Genomic DNA, 25376 nt, shown 5'->3' with positions numbered 1-25376 from the left:
TAGCAGCAGAGAGCTCTCCCAGGTATCTGCATTTGCAGTCCTACCAATTTAGGCTCTGCTCTCCCTTCCAGTAGCTTTTCCTGAGATGTTTTTTGCTCCCTCATGGTCCTGAAAATGTAAAGACTTCTCTGCTTCCTGGGGCAGGATTCAGTTAAGTCTGTGATTGTACTCTGTGGCTCATAAAAGCAGACTGAGTGGGATGAGCAAGAAGCTTCCAGAAGCTGCTCTTGGGTCAGTCTGAAATCACAAGATTGGGCTGGGATTCTGGCAAGTGAGCTGCAGTACCTGCAAAACAGAAATGAGTCTTTCAGCACAACCAACCCAATTTTACCTAGGACGTTCTGTATGATATTTAATTTCTGGATGTGTAAGAATATGCCTATAGAGGGCTGGGAATGATATGCAGTGTCCCTTTGGGTTGCTGAGTGTCACTTTTCAAGCTTTGCACCTTAATTTCAGCCTGTATGAGGTAACCTTCAGAATACAGGGCATTTCTGCAAAGCTGGGGGGCAAAGGCTCCTTCCCAGCGTGACACGGGCCAGCAGCCCAGGAACAGATCATTCAGTGCAGTGCAGCACAGCACAACACAGGCCATGACAAACAGAGCCAGAGCACGGATGGGGATCTGAATGTGGCACTGGTGGCTTTCTGTATCTGCTGGCACTCAGAGTGCTGTCCCTGCTAGCCACAGCCTGCTCTCTGCATTAATTTCATCACACTCCCTCCTTTGTGCGCCTGTGCGTGCACAGGCCGATGCCCTCCCAGATGGGCCCCTCTTCTTTGTGCTCCTGAATCGATGAAGAGGCTTCCTTCAGTTCGCAGACTTTTTCAGAGGAGCCTTTGGAAAGCCGATCTCCGGTCACCGGCCTGGACCCCTGACCCGAGGCAGATCAGTCATCCTGATTGCCCGTGAGCTGGGAAGACAGCTTGGGAATACTGCGGCTTTCGAGCGGCGGAGGCCTCTCGTTTCAGCTCAGCCGGGTGTGAATCTGCAGCAGCTCCTCTCCCCACTTCCATCAATGCCTGTCAGGGCATTGTGCGGGGATGACGGAGCCCTCGGCTCGCCGAGCGGCTCTGGTGACCAGCAGAAAGCCTTCTGGCATCTCGCCTCGTCTGACGTGCTCACGGCGCTGCCAGTCTGGCACTCACGGGAAAGTTTTCCAGCAGCAGATGTCCCAAAGTGACAGATTTTTTTCGTGTTGACGGGAAGAAATAAAAGGACACTGCATATTTCAGATGGTTGACGCATAGAGACGCTCTGCGCCTTCTCACACAACAACTACAGATCTTCCTTTTGTTTGAGCTTTCTTAAAAAAAAAAAAAAACAAAGACAAAAAGCAGAAAAACCTGGAACTGAACCTTGCTGCACAGCATCCTCCACATGCTGGGAGGTGATTCTCATGGAGCTGCTGTTTAGATGCTGGGCATTCTGTTCACCAGTTTCTCCATGCTCTCTTTAGCCAAAAATCCAGCTGTTTTAGTGTCCCGTTACCTGCATATCATTCTAGGTGACGTGGGCTCCAGGTAACGGATGGCCAAGGCTCTCACTGCACATCAAAACACAGCCAAGGAAATCTCAATGAGAATGAACTTTTTGAAGCCTGAAGCAAATTTCCAGCTATGTGCCATGCCAACTTCCCAGAAAATGCTGTATTTATTTCTTGTGACTTGACTGCATGACAGAGACAGCTCCAGGTCCCAGTGGCCTAGTGCCATCCTTCCAGGAGCACTGGCATCCTTCACATCATCTGTGTCCTACATGAGGGGCTTTGCTCACCCCCAAATCCTCCCAGGAGAGAGAAGCCTTTGGCCCCAGAATCACAGCACTGCCATCAGGCTCCTTGCACTGCTTTTCAGCCTAGCTCCCCTCTTCCTTCTTTCCTTCCTTCCCCCTTCCTTCCTCCCTCCACATCTCTAAGCAGAGGAAGTAAATGCACCTGGAGGCGGCAGAGCCTAAATACTCCTTGGTCCAGATCTGCTTTGTGCTTGGGAAGCTTAAGGCTGCTCTTGGCCCATGTGGCAGCCCAGCCTGGCTGCTCTGGGTGCCCAGATGCACAGCAGCCACATGGAAATAATCCTTGCATTGACAGGGCAGAAGGAATTGCTGCTGCTCCTTCCACACATCTGCTTTGTGCAGGGCTGGGAGTGCAGCTCTGGGATGGTGTAATTCTGCCTTCTGCCATCTGTCCTCACAGGAGTCAGCCCTTGTTGACACAGCTGAGCCACACATCGGGTCCTTCCTCCCCGAGCCCTCTCCCAGCTCTGCCTTTCTCCTTCCATTTAATCAGATACGTTGAGCCCATGGCTATGAGAGGAGCTTAGGGCTGATTCTCGAAAATCACCATATCAGCTGAAACCATCACATTTGATATTCCATTTACAATGTTTCCAAGGAAACAAAGGCACAGGACATAAATAGATGACTGTTAAACATTTGCTCACTCACCATGGCCCCCGATAATTTGCAAGGCAGAAATAGGAATGTTAAATCAACAGCAATAATAAATTTTAATATATGAAGACCAATATTTTGCTGCAATTAGAAGAAGCATTTGTTCTGACATACAGGCAGGCAGTGGCAGGTTATTTATCATTTCCACTTCCAATGTTCATTTTTTCATTTACATAAAAGGCAGCTTTGATTCTGATTCCCAAAAAGCCTTCAAGTGCCCCCTGCATCAGCAGGGATGCTTGGGATTTACTCAAGTTCCAGGTCCACCTAGAATTTTCTGCAGGAGAAGAAAGTAATTTGTTTCTCCTTAGACGCAAGTAGTGGATGTGGATTTCATTAGGTTTGGGTCATTTCTTATAGAAAAGAAAGAAAAAGCTCATGTGAGCTTCTGAAGTTTTCCAAAGGATGTTCTGTGTGTGAGAACACCCTCCCAGGACCAAAGGCACTATAGGCAGATTTTACCATAACCTGAGCTGCTGCCTCAGAGTTGAGTAAAAAAAAAAAAACATCTCCAGTGTCAAATCTGCCTTTCCAGCTCAGAGCTGTACCCAGTGGTGGCAGTGACCATGCCATGCCTTAGAAGGGAGATACACTTGGTATTTATTTATTTATTTAGGAGACCTTGTGTGTGATGGATTCACATACTGAATCATGTTGTTCCTGGCTTGGCTTGGAGTGGAACTTTCATTGATGGGTCCCTGTTTGTGAGCAGATGTTACTAAGAATAGCTGCTTTGCACATTCAAATGGCAAGACAGAGTTCCTGTGGCACACGATTATTTCTGAGTCAGTATTCACTGGTGTTGTTTTAAAGATATTGGGTGGTGCAACTTTTGAGTTGGCCCTGAACTTGCTCCAGTTGTCCACAGCCATTGCTGGAGGCTCCTGCAGTGCAGAAAGGGCCTCCAGATCATGTGGCCACATGTACAAAGACTCTGGCTGCCCCTGTGCAGAGATGGGCACCACGCTCAGGAATATGCTCATTTGGGAGGCTGGTACATGCCTGGCTTTTCCCCCTGCTTCAGGTTTGTTTTCCAGGGTAGTCAGTGCCTGTCCTTTCTTGGGTGATGAAAACAGCATCTAAACCTCATGTGGAAGCCCCCAAGAGCAGGCTGGAAGAACTGTTCTGGTTGTTTCCCTGGAAGGCAGCAAGCTTTGATGCACAAGCATCAAAAATACACTCAGAGGTTCTGCAGATAAAAGCTGTGACTTGTTCATAAGCTTTGGCTTTTGGCTCATGGTGATGGTGTTTCTGGAAGTGCAGAAGTGGGAGCTGAGGCTATAACCCTGCTGGAGAAATCAGCTAATCCCAGTGTTACCCTTAGACAGCTCTAATGTGCTATAATGCAATTAGAGCATCACCAGAGGGCTTTCTGGCTGTGTTTGATTGGACTTGGCTTAGCAACCATGCACGGTGCCTGGATGGGTCTCACTGGTGTGTACTGGAGATAAGCCAGTTAAAGCTGTTTTGGCTGTGTGGATGCACTTGCCACAGAGCTGGCTCTGTGGTGTGGCTGGGACCTTCCTGAACCCACACCTTTAGATCCTGCTGCTCCCTGTCCCACTCTGTGCCTACATCTGGCTATACTTGAACCACAGGACCTGCAGGTCGAGACAGATAAACTGCCCAGTCACAGGGAATGACACATCCATTTCCTGGACTTCCCCTTCCCCAAAAGCTCCAGCCCATAGCTTCCTGAAAGCTTTCTGTGGAAACAGAGACCGTGGGATGCCCTGCCATGGGAGCCAGCATGGGGACCATGGCAGTCAGTGTGATGCTTGTCCCTCTCATGTCCCCACACAGCACTCTCTCCATCTATGGGATCAACCAGGCGGATGAAGCCATCTACCAGTGCCTGGCCGAGAACAGCGCGGGCTCCACGCAGGCCAGCGCGCGCCTCACCGTGCTGTGGGCTGATGGGCTGCCCAGCCCTCCTCAGAGCGTGAGGGCAGAGACTGTCTCTGCAACCACCATCCAGGTGTCCTGGGAAAAGCCCCTGCAGAACACCAAGGAGATCATTGGCTATGTGCTGCACATCCGGAAAGCTGCAGGTACGGTGCTACACCCGCTGCCCAGAGCACCCTCAGCCTTCCTGTAATTCAGCAACACGGCCCACTAGGTAAAACCAGGCCTGCACTGCAGTGATCCATGCTGCCATCAGTGTTTTTCCTCATCTCCCAGTTTCTGAAGGGTAGAGATTTGGCTGTAAATACCTGCAAATACTAAATATACCATTGTAATTATCAAAAGGGTGGGGAGGATGAGGCTGCATAGTCAAATCTTGTTGCCCATGTAGCTCTCTGGCAAAGCACGCAGAGATCACAGAATCAGAATGGTTTGCGTTGGAAGGGGTGTTAGGATCATCCAGTTCCAACCCCTGCTACAGGCAGGAACATCTTCCACTAGACCAGGTTGCTCCAAGCCGTGCCCCAACCTTACTAATTTCAATGGCCTTGAAATGTAAGCAGAAATGTGTGTGAGCAGGTACATGTCCACCCCACGGACCAAAATTACTGCTTGCAACATCTATTTATTCTCTTTACCTCTTGCAAAGTCTGACACCGCTCAGTTCTCTCTCCCTTTGCATTTCAGATCCCGTAGAGATGGAGTACCAGGAGGCTGTTAGCAAGAGCACCTTCCAGCAGCTAGTGACTGATCTGGAGCCCTCGACCAGCTACAGCTTTTATATAAAGGCTTACACCTCCCGGGGTGCCAGCAAAGCCTCAGAAGTCACGGTGGTGAGCACGCTGGGGGAAGGTAAGGAGCGCTCTGCGCAGGGACCCTCAGATGCCGACGCCCGCTGTGCGTAGCAGCAGCGCCGCTCACCCCGACACCGCCCCGCAGCGCTGTGGCACTGTAGCCTGTGGTGCTGCTGCTCCTTGTTCCTGCTGCTCCTCCTACTCTGGGATATTGTGTAAAAGTCACTTGTATCCTTGCAGGGGGGTTGACTGATTAAACACAGCATCGCCTCTCCCAGCTGATGTTGTAGCAGGGGGTGAGTGCAAACCTGCCTGGCCTGGTGCATTGCAGCTGCTCTGGGCTGTTCCTAAACTCCTTGCTAAATGCAGACTTCCTGCTCAAGCAGCATCTCATCATTTTCCAGCAGCTCTGGTACTCACAGCTCTTACTTGACAAGTGCCACACTTTCAAAGATTTTGTTATTTCTGCTCTATCCAGGGCAAACCACACTAGAGCTGATCTATCCTGGCCTACAAATCCGTGCCCTGGAGCAGCTTTCTGTTTCAGTGGGAAGTTAGGGTGATCTCTAAGGCCTTTTTTTTTCCCCTGAGTTGGCCACCAGTTAGCTTCCCCAGTAAGACAGTGGGTGTTTTAATATAGCACCCTTGCACACAGGGACCAGGTAGAGACCACAGCCCCAATGTGGTATGTCAGTCAGAACAGGAAGAATATTTTCCTAGAGACTCATCTATTTCTGAATCTTGGCTTGTCTCAGATATGGAGACTAATTTCCTAGGAATCATTCTTATGAACATTCAGTAGTTATGAATTTCCAGCAGAGAGGGCCTTGGTGTGAGGATGTTATTTAGGATCAAATGGAAGTGTGTTGACTTCCAGGTGGGGGATCCAGTTCTCATTCTGTTCTCAGCCCTTGCAGATATTTATTACAGAATTTAAGCAAAAAACACCAGTAAATCCTCGCCTGCTGGGTGTTGCTCTGCAAGTTTATTTTCCTGGGTACTCTGCAGGGAATCAATCACCCTTGGAGTTTGTTTTTCCTCACAATTTAGAGGCAGAAGGATGGGCTGAGACAAAGCTTGAAACTCCTTGACCCGATGCTCTAAGTTCAGCCCCAGGAGCTACAAGCCAGCCATGCTCTACAGAGCTTGGTGACTCTGCACAAGTCCAGGTCAAGTGAGAGAGGACTTTTTGTCATTATTGCCTTCAATCATGACAGGAATAGTTAGGTCTCTGGTAATGGGATCATAAATTTCCTGGTTCTCTGAAGTTTTAAGGTATCTCTGTCCTCCTATCCTTTTAAAAAGGCTTGTCCTGTGTAACCAAGCTTCAGGAATTAGCTCCCTGTCCTGGATGGACAAGCTGGCTTGGTTGAAATCACTCAACCCCAGCCTGTGTTTACCTTGTAGGAAGGTAAAAAGATATTTAAAAGCCCCAGTTCTGGCTTCATTTGTTCAGTTTTCTTCACTCGGATGCCTGTTGCCTTCTGCTCACAGAAGAGAGAGCAGCTCAGAGAGCCAGGGCCCAGTGGCTTTTGTCAGCAAATTCAGGTTTCACTGCAGATTTGTCTCTTCTCATGGCCAAGCTGTTTCACCCTGTGCCCTCCCAACATGCAAAGGAGAGCTGAGTGCCCCCTGAGCTCGGGGAGCCCCTGGATCTGTGCTAACAGCTTCAGAAAAGGATGGATTTTCCAAGATGCCGTATCCAGCAGCCAGGGACAGCTCAGTGGAGCCATGGCAGCAGAGATGCTGCCAGCTGGAGACTGGTCTGATGTTGTGCTGGTATTGTTTGGAGCAATATGAAACGCTCTACAGAAAACAGAGGAACAGGGTTACTTTTGGCTTGGGGCCATCAGCTTCTCAGGGCTGGCAATATGCTGAGAGGGTGCTTGGCTGAAGCCTCTGATGCTTTCTAGGGACACGGTGCCCCTTCCTTTGTGCCAGTGCTGATTTTGGATGGAAAGCAGAAGGGAAGATGCTGTAGAGAAGGGACTCAAGTGAACTTTGTCCTCCTCCATAAACTTCTGTCTCTGGGAAGGCCCTTCTGCCTCCTCCCTGTCGTTCTCCTTTATGCCGTTTCACAAATGCCATGGTATTTCAAATCTCAAACGCTCTCTGCTTCATTAAGCAGCACACACTCCTTGTTCTTGTCTTTTAATGCTTTTTAGGGTTTTCTCCAGGACTTTTTGACATTTCTCTAGGATGAAGACTGTTCCTTTAGTCATCTTCGGCTAAAGACGCCTTCAAGAAGAAAGTTGAAATGACCTGGGGAAAATTCCAAACAGCACGGAAGAGGAAAACAAGTATCCCAGCCCTTAGCATGAGGGAGATGCATCACTTATATTAGCTCCATATTATGTCTAATATATACTTCTGTGAAGCACCTATCTGCTGGTGTGTGTATGTATATTTACACACAGACAGATATATTCCATTGTATACACTTATTTGTGTAATCACATTATAAACAGCACGTGCATTCTGCGAGTGCATATACCTATAATCAGTATTATATATATACTCAAAGTTTGAATAAATACATTATATTCCATATTTTGAAGGAGAGATACTCTTGTGGTTTTTATTAAATGTAAGGCTCTGCAACCATAAAATAAAGCCAACTCTTCACAAATCAGGATGGCCCACATCAGTGTTTCTTTGTCCATGGGATAATGTGATAATTTCCCTCTCTGTGGTGTTTTCACCCGTGGCTGGAAAAGTGATGCTTTAAGCAAGGGTCCAACTTCTCAGAGCGGGGATTTTTGCCCTGGAGGGAATTGGGAGAATAAGAAAAAAGGAGTATTTAATTGGATTGCAAAAATATGCAGCCTTGGGAGGAATGGCACATTTATTCTGATATAAATAGAGTTTACTCTGTGTTTTGCACCCAGGAATTGTTAAATTCAGCCTTCCCAGCAATGAAATGCACATCAGAATAAATCCTATCAAGAAAGAATACTTCAGCCCATTTTTTTTTCACATTGGCAGCATGCAAGCAGGATGAGATCTCATTTATGTGGCCCAGAACACTGGGTCTTTCCTCCTGAATCCACTTGGAGATGTGTGGCAGTCAGCAGGGACTTGTTCATCTCCATGGGCTTATTCAGAGGGCATCAAGCAAAGCCCCTGCAGCCTGAAGGAGGACATCACTTTGGGAAGAGACAGGATTGCCCAGACCCTCCTGCTCAGCTGGAGAGGCATCCATCCTTCCTCTAAATCTCCTCATGGGAAAGCTTGAGCTCTCAGTAACCGGGAAAAGGCAAAAGCTTGTGCTGTGCAGTTTTACTGTTAAATTGAGGAAATGCCCTTTTTAGCTGTCATCAGTCTTAGACTGACATGGCCACATCTCATCTGCTTTTCCCCATTGCTCACTAATGGTTGTGCTGAACTCTGTGCCAAAGGCCAGGTTTGCACAGCTCATCCTTAGAGACCCTTTTGGGAGAAACAAGCCAGAAAGAGCTTTGGTCCCGTGCAAGCCCAGCAAACCTTGTATGTGGGAACTGCTGAGCTTGTAATCATGTGGGATTGAAAAAATAACTCTACCTCAAAGCTTGGAGGCTGCTGGAGAAGTAGAGCTGTTCTGCTGGATGATTTTGCTGTGGGGTGAGCTGAGCTTGGTGCCCAAAAGCTTTTCTCCCTCCTGGTGCTGGTGCTGGAGCAGAGCCCTGGGCAGGGCAGAGCCTGCAGCACCTCATGCTTTGCACCTTCTGGGTGATGCCAAAGGTTGGGGAACTGATGGGAGAGTTTAGCCTGGGGGTGTTTTGTGGAAATGAGAAAAAAATAATCAGTGAAATGTCCTGCTGAGACACATCTGGTATTGGTGTGATCAGTGTAGAGAAAGGGAGGGAGGGGGAAACATGGACTGTGTGCCCCAGTGCTGCCCAGGGCACAAGGCTGGGCTTGGGGCAGAGCCAGCTTTGGAAAACCCAGGTATCACAAGAAAATTGGCTTTAATTCGCAGATCTTTGCCTCTCAAGCAAGACTGATGGGGCTGGATGGGGCCAGGCAGCTTTTTGGGGATCTGGAGAGGGAATGGTCTGACCCACTCTGCAGCACACCCTGAGAATAAGGGCAGGGTTTTGGGGCATTGACTGGAGCATGTTCCTGGTGGACTTTGAATCAGCAGCAGGGACATCTTCCCAGCTAAACCCCTGTGTGCCCCTCAGGCCAGGTAAGTGCCTGCCTCCCAAAAGAAGCCAGCCTCAGATGTGCAGGGATCTCAGGCTGCTCAGCTGTTTGGGGCTGTTGATGAAGATGCTCTGGTTCTCTCCTGAGTCCCCAGCACGGTCACAAGTCTCCCTCCTAAAGCTGGTGGGAAGAGCAAGCCCCCTGCAAGCCAGTGCAGGTACCTAGCACACTTTTAAGACGGATGTCTCCAACTCCATCCCTTCTGGTTCCTTCCTGCCAGGGGCATTAATCACTCTGAAAGGTCTGTGCCTCAGGGTGAGGGCAAAAAATTTGAATTTGAGAACATATTGCCAAAGTCACTGCATTCCTGCCCTGACCCGGCCAGACTGAGCATCATATTGCAACCAAAGTGTAAAAGTAGTTTCTGCTTGCTGATCTGAGCAGAGGGAGCTCTTGCAAACTCCTGCAACTTCCTGAAGAAGTTCAAAGCTGTTAAACCAGATTCTGGTCTGCTCAGATTTTTCTCAGTCTCAGCTGGCACATTCTTTGGTGCAGTGACTGCAGGGAAAGGCTGCTGGGGAATTTCTCATCACGCAGACTGAAAACACATATGCAACCCACTGTCTTTCTCTCTCTGTTTCAGTCCCAGCCATGCCATCCCTCTTTATTAAAGTCATTAACAGCACCACCGTGCAGGCAACGTGGGAGCCCTCCATCAAACTGGGCCAGCACGAAGGCTTCAAGCTGTATTACCGCAAAGTCCACCTCTCCCAGTACACAGGTCCAGTGCTCCTGGCCAGCAACATCACAGCCTACAACATTACCCACCTGGGTGAGTATGGTGACCCCTTGATCCATGTCCCCTCCCCACCCTGTTGTGATTTGCAGGAGAGAGCTCCTAAAAATGTGTAGCCCAATCCCTAAATGCTGCAGCTGTCCCCCAGGTTTTGTGGGTGCATTCCCAGCTACAGGTACTTGTTTGCAGCATCTTGTGTGTATTTGGTAAGATGTTCTTTTCCCAAATAAACATCACTGGGGGAAAAAGGCTCATGGTTACACCTGAACTGTCTGTCTTGTGTCCCCCTGGGCAGACGCGTCGGTGGTGTACGAAGTCAAGCTCCTCGCCTACAACCAGCATGGGGATGGAAACTCCACTGTCCGCTTTGTGTCCCTGAGGGAAACTGTGGAGAGGACAGGTGAGATGGGACCTGGGTCTCAGTGCTGGTTTGGGAAACACTCTGCAGGAAGGTGGTGAGGCCAAACACATTCTGAGTGCCCCCTGTGGCATTACCCTCGTCTCACCTTCAGCCACTCATTTATTTTCAGCATCACAAATAATGATGAGGCAAAACTCAGCAGGGCTAAGAGCACCTGGATGGCTTTTTTACCAGTGGGGAGAAGACAAACCAAATGTTTTGCACATGCCAGGTTTGTCCCCTAAGCTTGAGACAGAGGTGAGGCTATGAACATGAACAAACCCCCATGCACAAGGTACCAGCTGCCATCCTCAGGTGAGATATGGTGCACTGAGCATCTCTGCTCTCCTGGAGCTCTCCTGGATATTTTGGCCTTCACTGGTCAAAAGAGAGGATACGTGGCTTTGGAAAGGAAAATGGCTGCAGAGTGTGAGCTCTGTATTATGTGGCAGCAAAGGAGAAACCTCTAGAGGGAATCCCTTAACTGATCACACCTTTCATATTCATCTATGTGTAAAAAACATCCTGCTGCTCTTGGAAGCCTTTTAAGCCTCCATTGGGAATATCTTCAAGAGATAGTTATTACTCTTCTGTCTGTGCTGGAGTAAATACTAATCCCATTGGCATCCATCTACTCCATCAGGTTTCAGCCTGCTCTGGTCTGGTGGCTGCCTCTTACCTCCCACTTTAGCATGGGGTATTGCAAAAATTAACATCAGAGTGGGTTTTTTTCATTAATTGTGTCTAATTACAATAGCCAGGTAATGGGGCTGGCTCACTACAGATATTCCAGTCCTGTGCTTGCTGTGTCTCCCTTCCTGGGGTCCTGGCAGCAAGGGAGGTGCACAGGCAGGCAGTGAACCCCTGCTTCCCATGGGGCTCTCCTCTTCCCATACACAGCTCCCAGCACTGCCCTTGGCAGAGCCCACAGGCTCTGACTTTGGCCCGGGCTCCCCAAAAGCCAGAGGAGCAATAGAAGAGTAGCACCACTGACCTATCCACCTTTTCTTGGCAGTGCTGAATCCTCCCTGTGACTGCATGAAGGACGAGCAGAACAACAAAACCTCCACAACTGGCATCATCATCGGGATCCACATCGGTGTCACGTGCATCATATTCTGCATCCTCTTCCTTATGTTTGGGTACCGAGGAAGGTAGGGATGCTCATGCCACTGCTCACAAGGGGTGGTGGTCCCTAGTACTGTGGGTGTGCCCACCTGAGTCTCACATCCCCAGTGCAATGTTGGACTTCATAGGATGGATTGAAGGATGGAAGGATGAGCCACCTCTCTCACTCTCAGACTCCATCTCTTTATTTTTCAGGCTGCTGATGTGCAAAAATGTGCAGGAGCAGCTGTCAACCCCTCAGATCCCCCGGAGCCAGCGGAGTGCCACGGGCCTTGTCCTGAACGGGGCCACTCGTAGAGACAGGGACGACCGGGACTTGAATGGAAAGCAGCTGGATATGAACGAGCTGGAGAGGTTATTCCCAGCATCCCCGTCCCAGGAGCAGCAGGAGAAGGGAATAACGGTAAGTCCAGCAGCATGGGAGCACACCTGGCTGCACATCAGAGAGCTGTCACTGTCACTGCATTGTCCCCTTCTCTCTCTCCCCAGTCGGCTCACAGCCTGCCAGCCCCCCATGACGAAACCCAGATCTCCACACTCCCTCTGGATGAGTTCAGCATCATTGAGGAGCAGCCAGACCCCCTCCCAAAAAACCCCCATGGCAGCAGTCCTGCTGCTCCGGCTCCCAACCACGGTCCTGCCAATGAAGGATAAAACTGCCAAGACTCGAAGCCTCTTGTAGGAGTTACCAGAAACCAAACCCACGGCTGGTGATGTCTTTACGAGTTGTCAATCTCAGGTCAATTGAAGATTTCTACGGTCTGATTGTTATTTTTTTGTTTTGCTTTATTTTTATATATATATATAAATATATATATATATATATATGTATACAACCTTTTGGAAACTCTGTGAAGTTTATCTTTCTGACCTCTCTTGAGCCTCTCAATGTGTTTCTTCCGATGATGGCTGTCTGGAGACTGGTCACGATGGATTTTCCCCATAGCTGCTACGTAACAGACTCCTTGGCAGAGTTTGGCAAACTCTCCAGTCTCTGACAGACTGGGGATACAGTGGAGCCCCCATCTCTTGGTATCTCGGACTTTTTCCTGATCAGCAGCTTTAGGACTACTTTTTGGATCTATTTTTTATTTCCAGAAGACGGGATTTGGAAAAATCCTTCTAACTTGACTCCAAAAATTTAGGCCTAGGAAGGCTGTCTCTCCGTGGATTTGATGACTTTGTACACTTTTGCTATTTCTCAGGATACTTTTTTTGCTGATTGACTCTAAATAATATGAAAAAAAAAAAGGAAAAAAAAAAAAGTGTGTGTGTGTGTCAAAGGATGCCTGAGGGCTACTGAAAGACTTGGACAGACAACCCGAGTGAACTCAGAACCTACCTCAACCGGAATGAATGTCTTCTGGGAAGCAGAAATACCTGCGTCTTCCTTCGTGTTCAAACAAACAACTAGTGTAGCACTTGGTCAGTACAAGCATGGTCCTACCTCAGCAGTCACGCTCTGTACCCGCCACCTTGGTGGCTTCCTTGTTGTCGTTCCCATGTAAAGCACTTCCAAACCTTTGAAAGCAATGTTCTACCTCAAGTGTGAGAGAAACTCGTGTGTGTGTGTGTGTGTGTGTGTGTGTGTGTGTGTGTGTGTGTGTATCCTCCCCTCTTCCTCAATTCCTGCCTCTCCCACCCAGCCCCACATGAAGCACGATGCTTCACTGGTGTTATGAGCTTTACTTTTGGGGGCTCCAGTGTGATTTTGTGTGGCGGAGATTTGTGTTGTGTTTTTTTTACTTTAAAGATTGTTGGGGCTGTCACAGATAAGCAGCATGATGCCCTGTGGCTCCCTGGCACCACTGCCTTTCCAGGGCTGATTTGGGCACTGGTCCATCCTGGGTTTGAAGGGATGGGGTATTCACATTCCAGTGCTGGGGCTAGAGGCCCCCCTCTGCCCCATCAGTGTGCTGCTCCCCAAGGCTGATTCCCAGCAGGATGATCTATGGCATGTGCTGGCACAAGCAGCACAACGCACCCTTGGGAGGTGGAAACCTGGACATCACTGTCTTGTCCCAAAGCCCACCCTGCTATCAGGAGCAGCTGTGGGGAAACCCCAATAGAGCACTTGAGACGCTACTGAGCTGCCTCCAGCTGCTCCAGCACCATTCCAGCCACAGAACATCCAAAGGATGAGTGGAGCCAAAAAGGGCTTGGTTCCTTGGGAGGGACAAGGCAAGGAGGATGCTGGGGGCTGCCAGAGCTGCCCCTTCCCCATGCCTATGGTGGGCAGAGGAGCTCCTGACACCAAAGAGAGGGTTTGTCCCCTCCAGAGATCAACCACCAACCTGACACTGTGGAGGTTGGGTTGTCCTGGCGTGGTGCAGCCTTGTGAGTCAGTGTGTGACCAGCATCATCCATGGGTGAGATGGGGGCACACACGGGGGACAGGGACACCAGGTGCCAGCTGGTCCCGGAGGGCAGCCCTTTCCCTGCTGTGTGAGGTGGTTAAATCCAGGCAAATGTGAAGGTTTGATCTCTTTGTGTAGGTGGTGGTAAATCAAATGTTGCTGTATTCGCAAGGACAGTGAATGGAATCAGGAAAGGAAATTAGTTTAAGTTTTAAAAAAGTATGAATTGTATTTTTTTAAATGGTACCAGTGGGAGAGTCCCCTCTGTCAAAAACACCCCCATCACCTGCCCACCCGGCAATGGGATGTAGCCAATGGCTGTGTAAATAGTACAGTATACAGGAGGCTGAGCAAATGCCTCTTCCCTGAGCTGAGTCCTGGTGCTAGGCAGGGTTACCTGGGAGCAGGACTCTGTCCTCATCCAGCTTGGCCCAAGAAGATGTAATGGCACCAACCTCAAGAGCAAGGAGCTGTTCAGGCTCGGTGTTCCTAGCCCTCTTCCATTGAAATTCATCCTCCTGTAGACATCATGCAGAACAAAAAAGACGCAAAGCGTTAAATTTTGGCATTAACACCCCCAAGCAGCCTTTCCCCACCCCACCAAAGAGGCTAAATGGGCTCTCAGACAAACCCTGCTCACACCTGTGAGGCTGGACCTGGAGACAGCCTGGGGAGAGACTGTGGGGGGACAGCTCCGTATGAGAACAAGAGCTCAGCCCAGCCCATCGCAGGAGCCAGAGGATGCTGGGGTTACGGCAGGGCAGGATGGAGGAGAAGACACCAAACAGCTCAAGTTATAACCTCATATCAAAGACAACCTGATCCTCTCCTGCCACTCCACTCCCACTCCAGCCCAGTTTTTCTTTTTATTGTTTTCTTCGTGTGTGTAACGCCGCCGTTCACATTGAATAAGTACCGTTGCCAAAGTGAACACAGAACCTAGAGTAGTGTTCAGCTCAGACTTCCTGGAGCTGTGAACATGCTATTAATTTAATATCATATTATTGTGATATTGTAATAGTAACAAGTATTTGTCACTACTTCCTTTTATTAAAGGGAAATTCTGTGCCATTTGACTAGTTGGAATACAATAGTATGTCAAGAATAGAGTTTTTTCTTTTATTGTTTTTTAATAATGCAGAAACATGGTGGCTTAAACCAATGCAGATTCTGTGTTGGTTTGAGATGATCGAAGATGGATGTAAATCTTTAAAGACTATTTTTTAGATGTTTAGCTTTTCCTCTTTTTTGGGGTTTCTTTTCTGCTCTTATCAATTCGTAGCATTGGGACCAAACACAGACAGTTGTGGCAGCTCAGTCCCTGAAGGGTTGAAGCTGAAGTCTGGTGATCCATGAGGATCCATGGTCTTCCCTAAATTATCTAAGTCCACCAATCTGGGCAAAAAAACCCTCTCAAAATTACATATTGGCTTTGTGCCTCTGGCTGCCACTAAGCTGGAAAAGCAACATGTAACAGCCCCACTCGCTGTACTGCAGTGCTTGAACAGGGCTGGAGGCAAAACTGTCCCAACCCAAAACTTGGAAAAACATCACCTAGCATATGTCTGGCCCTTAATCTGTGACATGAGAATGAAAGAAGAATTTTAAAAAGAGCTTGTGTTTGGTTTCAGCATGGAGGACAGTCTGTCCTTCGTTCATCCAAACTGCTGCCATGGTTTTGAAGGAAACGGATGGAATTTTATTCTGTTTATTCTTCTCTGGGGCACAGTTGTACTCAAGTAGACAAGTGGTACTCGGGTAGACACATTGTATGTGGGTGGACATGGGACAGCAGATCCCCTTGTGATGCAGATGGGCTGTGCCACGGGAAAGGGGTCGAGGCATCATTTGATGTCCCCAGACCAGAGGCAGAGGCAGCCAGACAGTCCCAGGGTGGTTCCCAGGGCCTTTCACCATCAGCACCCAGCACTCCCTTCACACTCCTTTACACACCACAACATTTAAGGAACAGCTTGCCAGGTTTCGTATTCCTTTTTGTTCCCCCCACTTTTCCTGATGGGAGGAATCAGTTCTACCCAGAGATACAACACTGGCAGGCAGGTGTTGGATCCAGTGCAAGCTGCTGGAAACTGCCTGTGTTTGGGGTAGGAATCTGATCCTCTAGTATTTTTCAAATAATTACACTAATTCAACCTGTTGCCTTTTCTCAGCTGATCCCAAAAACCCTCTTATTTTCTGGCTGTGGTGAGACGAAATTATAGGAAGGAATAAATATCCAAAAGCTGATTTTTTTTTTTTTTAATTATTATTTTTGGTAACCCATAATGGGCACAACCTATTCTTGGAGATCTCAAGTTAACCAGAGATGGCTGCTTCCTCAGGGATAGTATCCACATTGTCTTAGTTGAACAGGGAATAGTTTTATGCTGTGACAGGGTATTTTCACACTGTTGGATTCAGGTATTTATTTGTCTACCATTTTCTTTTTTCTTCCTCATTTTGTAAAGGGGCTGATATATTTAAGTGCTGGACCAGTTTGGGAATTTTAAAGCTTCCACCCAAAATTATACCAAGGGACCGTAGGTTTTAAGCTGGCAATAAGAGGAGAGAAGCTATGAAGTGTTGTTGCCTCTGGATAGTGAAGGGAAGAGTTTTGCTGCCTGTGGGGGTGTTCCTCTGGGATAACCATCCCACGGCATTTCAGGGGGGATCAGTGCGGTGTCTGAGCCCTCTCTGACAGCACTTAAGTCTGGGAAAATTGGTTAAAAAAAAGGAAATTAAAAGCTTATGGAAACAAAGGGGGGGGAGCTCCTCACTTCATCTGTGCAAACAGTGTGTGGAAATGTATCCGTCCCCGTGCGCTGGAGCAGGCAGGTTACAGATCCCATCGAGCAACTCGATGCCAGCTCATTTATTTCCCTCACCCGCCAAATGAAAAAAAGGGACAGGAAAAGGAAGGTGCCTGGGCTGGAGCAGCGGGCAAGGAGATGGGGATGAGTGAAGCACCAGCACCCCCCGGCGAAAGCGCTGCTGGCACAGGGCCATGGCACTGAAACCCCTGGAACACTGGGAATCAGGGAAATGGCTCCAGGCTTATTCCAAGGGCAGAGCCTGGGCTTCCTCATCGTGTGGGAAGAAGGGACGGGGCCGGTGCGAAGCCCAGCGAGTCGGGGACAAGCCTGATTTCACGGGGCTTTGGATCAGGGTCTGACTTAAAAAGCAAAGAGGGATTTATACTTTGATCCTATTTCCATCATTTAAACTTGCAATATCTTTACGTTTGTTAGAAAGTCATAATAAAACCAATGCTAAACCTTTGTCCCAGTCCTTTTTGGGAATCAACTGTTAGCAGTAATACTAAAAACCCAAATTGCAAAGCACTTTTCTACTGTTTATTTTCTACCTTTCTTACTTTGAACTGTCGTGATATTGAAATCCCACTGATCCCACGATTGTTAGCTCTGTATTAAAAAAATAATAATAAAACCCAGGTTTTTTGTAGTTTTCTCTGTTTAGATTTTAGCCTGTGGCTACTTGTACAAGAAAAATAAAACTAGAATAAATGAGCCTGTGTGGAGCTTTTCTTTTCATATGCAGGGCTGTGGTGTGGGGATTGTTCAGGGCAACCTGGGGCATCACCACTTCAGTGGTGATGAATCTGGCTGCTCTCAAAAAGCAGCTCCCAAAATTCAGCATTTAAGAGCTGAGGGGTTTTTATTTTGATGCTTTGCTCATAAACTCCAGCCGAGCCATCAGCAGAGTCCTGCCAAAGCATGGGGGCTCGGGAGCTGGGTGAGATGAGACCTCCAGGGTCACAGTGTGACACCTGTGCTTAGAAGTGCAAATCAATTTCCAATTAATCTTGGCTCTTGCTCAGCTATTGCTGCAGCTGCTTTTCCCACTGCCTGCAGCCCTAGCAGGGAAGCCTCCTGTGAGGGGGGGAGGCCCTGGCACAGTTGTCCAGAGAAGCTGTGGCTGCCCCATCCCTGAAGTATCCAGGGTCAGGTTGGATGGGGCTTGGAGCACCCTGGGATAGAGAAAGGTGTCCCTGCCCATGGCAGGAGGTGGGAACAGAATTAAGGCCCCTTCCAATCCAAATCATTCTGGGATTCTAAGATGCATCCTTGCCCCAAAATGGGCTGTGAACCATGAGCCACCCTCATGCCACTGAGCTGTGTGCTGCTGCTGCTTCCCTCGATGCCAAAGGACAGGCAAAGTAGAGGCTGTGGGGAATGAAGGAGCAGGAGTGAGCCCAGCAGCACTTTCTAAAGGGGTTTCAATAAGCAGCTGAGTGAAAAGTTGCTTCAAACAACTCCCCGAAGCTCTTGGAACTGCTAAATTGCAGCATGGACTGTCTAAATATATACTTCATAATAAATACCAGCATAAAAACTGATTTTATTTCCCAGTGGCAACGCAGGAGGTGAAAAAAAGATCAGAGTGGGCTCACTCAGGGGATTTTCATGTAACCAGTGAAATCTGGTACTGCAGATAGCAGCTGCAGAGTCAAGGTATTGTATAGAGCTTGTGGCTTTCATTAAAAAGGACTTTCCCTGCCTTCATGGCAATAAAAAAAAGGTTTGACAATATTAATCTGAAGTCTTAGAAACTAAGGAAATAAAAAACCCCAAGCAATATGTTTAAATCACTTTGATTTTGGGCTGTTGGAAATATTAAGAACCCTCAAAAAAACCCTATTTGAGTGCTCAAAACTTGTCTTTAATAGAAGCAATCTCCTTTTGACCATGTGCATTCAAATTTCTGCTGGAAACATCTCAAATCAACTCTTTAGCTACAGAAACACTAAAAAAAATATAAAGCGGTGTTTTCAGCTCCAAACACTGCGTTCCTGCCTCAGATTTCACTGGAGATGTTACTGTTAATGTCCTAGTTATAACCCTGCCAACACAGGGAGAATTTATAATATCCCATAAAGCCCTAACTATCGGAAAGGTCATTTTGGCATTAATACCACTCGGGCATCACCGCTTCATTTGCTGACACTTTTACAGAGCCACGCTTGATTCCAGCACGGCTGCTGTAAAACCTTTACAGCAATGGCCTAGGCCTCTAAATATCATCTTAAAAATCAAGAGCTGGAACATCTTCATCAGCAGGTGCAGGCGGCTTGGAAAAGGCTCTGCTCTCTCTCAGTGTGGGGTTCCCCAAAATCCAGGGTAAGCATGCCAACCCCACTGCTCCAGGAGGGATTTAATCCTCAGATCTTATCTCCAGCCCTGTTATTCCCAGCACCTTCAGACCTTACCAGTGCTCACTGCCTTGGCTAAAATAAAAGTCTCCTAATTTCATGCAAAATTACCAACACCTCGCCTTGCCCAGAAAGCCATTTCCTTAGTGCTAAAATAGCTAAATTAGTCTTGCTCGGCCTCGTAAAGGAGCTTGTCTTGTTTATTGAGCGATAAATATAAAGGTACAGTAACTAAATTCATCAGTCCCTAAACGCAGCCGTTGGGAATGGCCATTTCCACCATCCAATCTACGGCTGCATGAATATTTCAGAGTCCTTTTTCCCTTGGGTGCTCGCCTTATCTCTGGAGCCTGGATATTATTTTCTGCTTTTCAGCTTTTTGGATGTATTGGAGGAAATGTCATTATTTGGACCTGGGTGGATTACAGTTGACTTTCCTAAGCCAATTTATATTGGCAAGCTGCTGTTTTTAAAAACCCCTATAAATCACTCCCATGAATTTTAATAATACAACGTGGTTTCAAACATGCTCCCTTAATACGTGACACACTATTACAGCCGGCAATCGCTCCTCGGGTTGTGAACTCCGTTTTACCGTCACCTTCAGCGAGCGCCGCGGGGGACGCGCGATGCCTCGGCCAGAATCATGGAAATACCCATTCCTGCCCCAAACCCCTTGTCATTGCAGTGATTGTGACTTAACAGTGAGACCTTAGAGATGCTGGCGCAGAAATCATGGGGGACTATTTGTTGATATTTCCCTAAATAAAGATATAAGATCCCCACCCAGAGTGCCGCTCCAGGCTGGGATTTGTGGCTCCAACTGGTCCATAAACTCCCACATGCCAGGAGACAAGGCTATGCCTCCTCATCACCCATGGACTTTGATGAGCTCTGTCCTCTTCTTGTGCAAATTATATTCATTCTCTTCCCATCCCCATTGCAACAACTCCGTGGTGTCTGCCAGCTCTCAAGGGGTGTCTGTCAGTGGAGAGTGGTCTCCTGGCCACAAGGGCTAAGAGGGATAAGGAATAAAAGCCAGGGCAAAGGAGAGACCTTGGGAGACCTTTGTTAAGGAACATCTGTGGGTCATATGGAGGAATCGATGATGGGGTTTGATGGCCCACTGGTGGCACTAGTGATGTCCCCACTGGAGAGCTGCTTGTTCAGTTTGCCTGGTGTTAGTTGTACAGAACCAAAACATAAGAATATTCCAGCCCTGGAAGTGTTCAAGGCCAGCTTGGAGCAGCCTGGTCTAGTGGAAGATGTCCCTGCCTGTGGCAGGGGGTTGGAACTGGATGGTCTTTAAGGTCTCTTCCAACCCAAACTAGTCTGTGATTCTGTGAAAATAAGAACATCTGCAAGAAAGAGAATGTCTAAGGGATGGACTATTTGCAGGCAGGGAAAAAATAATGAGCCAGACTTTGCTTTTTGGTTTCTGAAAGCAGTGAGGGTTCCCCAGCACAGGATGCAGCAGGATGGGGGTAAAGGGGGTACAAGAACCTCCTCAGACCTTGCCACTGCCTGCTCAGCTGCTCCCAGCACCAGTGAGACCCAAAGCAATCCCTGGTTTAATATTCTTGGGAGAAAAAAATAAAAATCCCATTTGTGCAGGGAGCAAACAGGCTTTCAAAAGCTTTAGCTGTGATGATTTCCCCTGAAATGTTGTCACGTTCATCATTAATCTATTTTTTCCCTTTTCTGTAACTTAACCTGAGACAAGCCGACATTGTAAGTGCTTGATTTTCCAAGAATAAATTACAGTTTCATAAATGGTATTTTGCTTCACTGCTCAATTTGCAAGTGAAATGATGCCAATTGCTTTGTTCACAGGATTTTATCTAGCACAAACAATACCATCCTCGTGATTTATTTTTTTTTTAACCCTCAAGTTATTTTCGGAGCCTATATAACAGGAATACATGGAGAAGTACACGACAGCCCATATGTTTTGGCATTATCGACTAACCATGAGCAGATACAAGGGCCCACGTGCCTATAAAACATCGATCTAGGAATGAGATGTCACACACAGAGTGAGACACTGCCCAAAGAGAAAATAATCCCTTACATCAAAAATATTTACAGTTGCCCCATGCTGGGCTAGAGTGCCCTGAGTGACTTTTTATATGCATGATTTATGATTTGGGCCTGGGAAATCAGCCCCCCCCCAGCTTCTCCCAGGGACCACCAAGTTGCCTCAGGGACCAACATATCCCCTGTGGGATCTCCAGAACATGGAGTCCCTCAGTCCTGTTGAAAATATGGGTTTACAGCAGCTTAATTTTTTTTTATATTATAAAATCGTAAGAAATAGGGAAAAAATGGAAAGCACCTTGAAGCTATTTATGTTTTTTAAATACAGAGGAATCCTCCCTGCTGAGGACACCAGCTCTGCCCGGGGACAGCCAGGCCACACAGGTTGGGACATGTCAGCATTAAATCCAGTAAAGCCTTTCATCAAAGGAAGGAAAAGAGAGAAAAAGTCCCTGCATGGGAAATATTAATGCTACAAGATTTGGTTAACAGCCATGGCTTCTGCTAGGACTTTTTTACCCTGTGTTTTTAGGGGAGATCTTGGGAGAAAAGCCTTCATTTGGGAATATTTTAGTATAAGACAAAAAATAAATGGCAATAGTTGTATTAGCGATGGAAACCTGGTGTTTCAGGTGTTTATGCTCACTAATAAACTGGGATGAATTTGTGGAGAGCCTGGATCTTCATCTCCATCCTTTAACTGAGCCACCCCACTGGAGCTGGCTGGCTCCTGGTTTTCCTGCAGTTGATAAATCATTTAACTAAGACCACGGAGCTCTGGGTCTGCAAGTGATGTGGGCAGTAGAGGCAGAGTCTGCATTTCTAACAGAGAAACTGAGGCACAGAGAGAATATTTGTCTTCCCCTTTAGATATGAAAATGTGTTTGCTCTCATCCCTCCTCTGCTTCTCACCCCACTTCACTCATTCCCTTGGATGAGACACTGGGAAAGGTTTTTGCTATTCCCTTGCAAATGGATGCTTCAAGACAGTCCCAAACCTTCAGAGGCTCTGGATTTGGCACTGAACAAAGACAAATTTCTGGTAACAAACCACATCACAAAACAGAATTGTCACCTTTCGGGCAACCCCAAGAGGCAACATGGAAATCCCAGCGAGATGACAGACAAAGTGTGTCCCAGTGTCACTGTTGAGGCCATCATTAGATTGTTACAACACGGAAAACCAAAATAAAACTGAATTTAAAAGAAGTGAGGGCTTGCCCACTGCAGGTGCTGTGTGAATGGGCTCCTCCACGGCTTCCCCACACGCAGGGCTGCTGGCCATGAGCTTCGGGCTGAGGGGCTGGGCTGCTAATGGCTTTAAGCGGTGCTAATTGATCCGTGCAGTCACTGTAATTACGGAGCGGGATATGGTGGCAAAACACGGGCAGAGCATTAACTGCTGCGAAGGGAAAAATCCAAATCACGGGTGAATCGATCTTCAGGCAGCCAGCACTGACAGCCCCGGCGCTCAGCGCTGAGGGTTTTCCAATGTGCTGAGGTTTTCTGCAGGAACGTGCTGATTTCAGGAATATTTGATGGGAAGAAGGGTGGCTGTTAGCTTTTTAATCTATTTCTTTGCATTTTACCTTCAAGCCCAGGGTGAGCCACTATGGGTTTGCCCCCGCTGCACTGAGCAGCCCCTAATCCAAAGGTGCCCAACAGAAAGCAGTGGGTTTCTTTGCAATTAATTAGCCTTAATGACAACCTCCAGCAGCATTCGTGCAGGGCGTTGCGTGAGCCACAACGAAGAGCTGCTCTGTGCGTGCAACAGGGACCCACTCCCATCCTTTTCCTAATCCAACTTATTGATTATTCTAATTAAAACATCCGTTAGTAGGTACTTCTGATGGTGAGGGGTTGTGTGGGGCCGAGGGGGAGTGGGAGCAGCCCCCAGCTCCTGCCTGTGTACATGGGCTCCCAGCAAGAGCCAGAGGATGGAAAGTGGAATGAACAGGGGAAGGAGAGAAGGTTTGGTCAGGAGACAGTGCTGGGAAGTGACAAGGTGTAGGAAGACAACGTTGTTTTGCAGTAATCTCCCAACCTTCGTTAATACTGCTGTCACAGCACCGACGTGCTGCATTAATTAAAATGAATGGTACATGACAGAGCAATAATTCCATTATTTCTCCACGCTTGCACCTTCCTGTGTTTCACCCTTGAGGAGCAGGGCAGGGGGAGCAGGGGGCAGGGTGCCAGGAGCGGGATCCCTGAGCAGCTGAAGGTCCCTGACCTGCTGCCTGCTGTCAGGGACCTGGTGCTGACAGCAGCAAGGCCACTCACAGCTCACGGCTGCCGATTCCCTCCTCACCCTGCACCGCTGCCACAGCAAATCCCTGTCCCTGCAGTCAGGAGGGTCCACATGCCCCATCCATCCAGGGACACCCTGAGAGCAAGGAGGCCCCTGGAGCCATGAAGAGCATTGAGTACAAGGACAAACCCTTCCCTCCCACAATCAGCAGCCACAAGCAACAGACAGGCACAGACTGATGGTGAATCAAGGGTTTTGCTAAAATGCCTCTTCTTCAGAGACTGTTCTCCCGCCTCCCACACCTCTCCCTGCCTCTGTCCAACAGCATTCCCAAAAGACTAAACACCTTTGGTTTCCATGGCAGCCTGATTTTCAATGAGCATCCTTCAAGTCCTAACCGGAAAGAAAGTGTTTCATTAATGCATACAGGACACACTGGCATCTCCCCGGGGCGACAGTATCCTTCCCCCAAAACTAACACCTTCTGCCCATATTTTTTTTTAGTGGATTGATGGACTGATGGAGCCATGGGAAGGGGCTGGCCAGCTCTGCCACTGACTCACAGAGCTTGCTTAGAGAGGGACTTGGGCTGCTTTTGCTTGAGGGAAATTAAAGAAATAAAGTGATGCCGAGCACCGGGAGGTGGCACATGGAGCTTCCCTCCAGAATGGCTGCCTCGCCTCCAGCCCATTGCAGGGGAACATTGACACCTCCCCAGCTGTCCCCTTCTGAGCTGTTCTGGATACCAATCTTCTGGTTTTAGTTTGCCTATTTCCACCCAGACTTTGCTTCTGTCTACTGTTTAACACAAGCTGAGCAGTTTACACACAGTTTACCATTTCTTTTGGGTTTAACCCCATTTAGTGGCTCTGTCAGGCAGATGGTGCCCAGAGCTGAGAATGGGAAACTAAGGAACTAATGATTTGAAGCAGGGCACTTCAGTCCTGCAGGATGTCATAAGAAAGGGTCAAAGGACATTCCCTCCAGCCCAGGGGTGCTAGTGCAAGGCAAAGCGGGATGTGTTTGCTACGTGATGTCCAAATAAAGTAACCGTTGAGCAGAACAAGTGAAATTTTTTAGCAGAGGATGCCTGGGGGAGCATGTGGAGGATGCACTGAGGCAATGCAACCCAACCTTTACTAGCCTGGAACCTTTCAAAGGTTTTTTAAGAGACCCCAGGTCACGGCACAGCCTCGGCCCTGGCTTTTCCCAGCCCAGAGGATAATTGCTGTCCAGCCGTGACGTACCCTTTCGCTGACCCCGCCGGGGTCCCAGCCACCCTCCAGGATCTGGCAAGGACAGATATATGGCTGGACCTCAGGGGGCTCCTAAAAGCAGGTCACGCCAAAACAATACGGCTTTGTCAGAGGCAAAGGGGGAACGAAGCCGCAGTCAGCCCCGACTGCTGCCGCAGGATTTACTGCCCACAGATGGGATGGTGGCTGTGGATGATGCACCGAGCATCGCCCCGGGGCAGCCAGGGCAAAGAGAGCTGGGAAAGTGCCCCCACACTTGGCTTGGTTTCTGCTATGCGCAGCATCATCTTTAGCTGCAGCAAAGGCTGCTCTCTGGAGATCAGGATTTGGGAAGTCTCAGGTGGGTCCAGTGCTTGGCTGAGGTTCCCTGCTTGGACTCATTCCCCCTCCTGCTGGGATGTCTAGCTCCAAAGCTTGGAGAGCTGATCTCAGCTGCAGAGCAGGGTTTGCCCCCAGGGAGGTTTGTTCTGCCTTTTATATCACCCTGCCATGGGAAGAGCCTGCCCATGTGGACTAAGGCATCTCAGAGAGACATGGACTGAGGAGACCTGGATGGAGGACTGAGGTCCTCCATCCCTGAAAGGAAAGCAGGATGCTGCCACGCCAGAAGCATGCATTTATCCATCATATTTATCCAAGAGCTTAGGAAGGAGCTAAAGGGACATGATAGAGCCTGTCCATGCACCAAAAGGTGGTCAAAGAGCA

The 25376-nt window shown here is 48.3% G+C and overlaps 1 protein-coding gene across 1 annotated transcript in view; it reads left to right on the top strand.

Annotated features, from left to right (window-relative positions):
• IGDCC3 (immunoglobulin superfamily DCC subclass member 3) overlaps positions 1-12254 on the top strand; it is a 95706-nt gene extending 83452 nt beyond the window's left edge. Inside the window, exons 8-14 of the mRNA XM_041418760.1 lie at positions 4256-4503; positions 5045-5209; positions 9920-10108; positions 10368-10472; positions 11488-11626; positions 11796-12003; positions 12090-12254. Of these exons, the coding sequence (XP_041274694.1) occupies positions 4256-4503; positions 5045-5209; positions 9920-10108; positions 10368-10472; positions 11488-11626; positions 11796-12003; positions 12090-12254 (1219 nt within the window). The remainder of the gene's footprint in view (positions 1-4255; positions 4504-5044; positions 5210-9919; positions 10109-10367; positions 10473-11487; positions 11627-11795; positions 12004-12089) is intronic.
• The last annotated feature ends 13122 nt before the right edge of the window (positions 12255-25376 follow it).

Source organism: Onychostruthus taczanowskii, unplaced genomic scaffold, assembly GCF_017590055.1.
Source record: "Onychostruthus taczanowskii isolate IOZ18803 unplaced genomic scaffold, ASM1759005v1 scaffold6, whole genome shotgun sequence".
Classification (NCBI taxonomy): domain Eukaryota; kingdom Metazoa; phylum Chordata; class Aves; order Passeriformes; family Passeridae; genus Onychostruthus; species Onychostruthus taczanowskii.
Note: the sequence above shows the minus strand (reverse complement) of the source record. Positions and strands in the feature narration are given on the sequence as shown.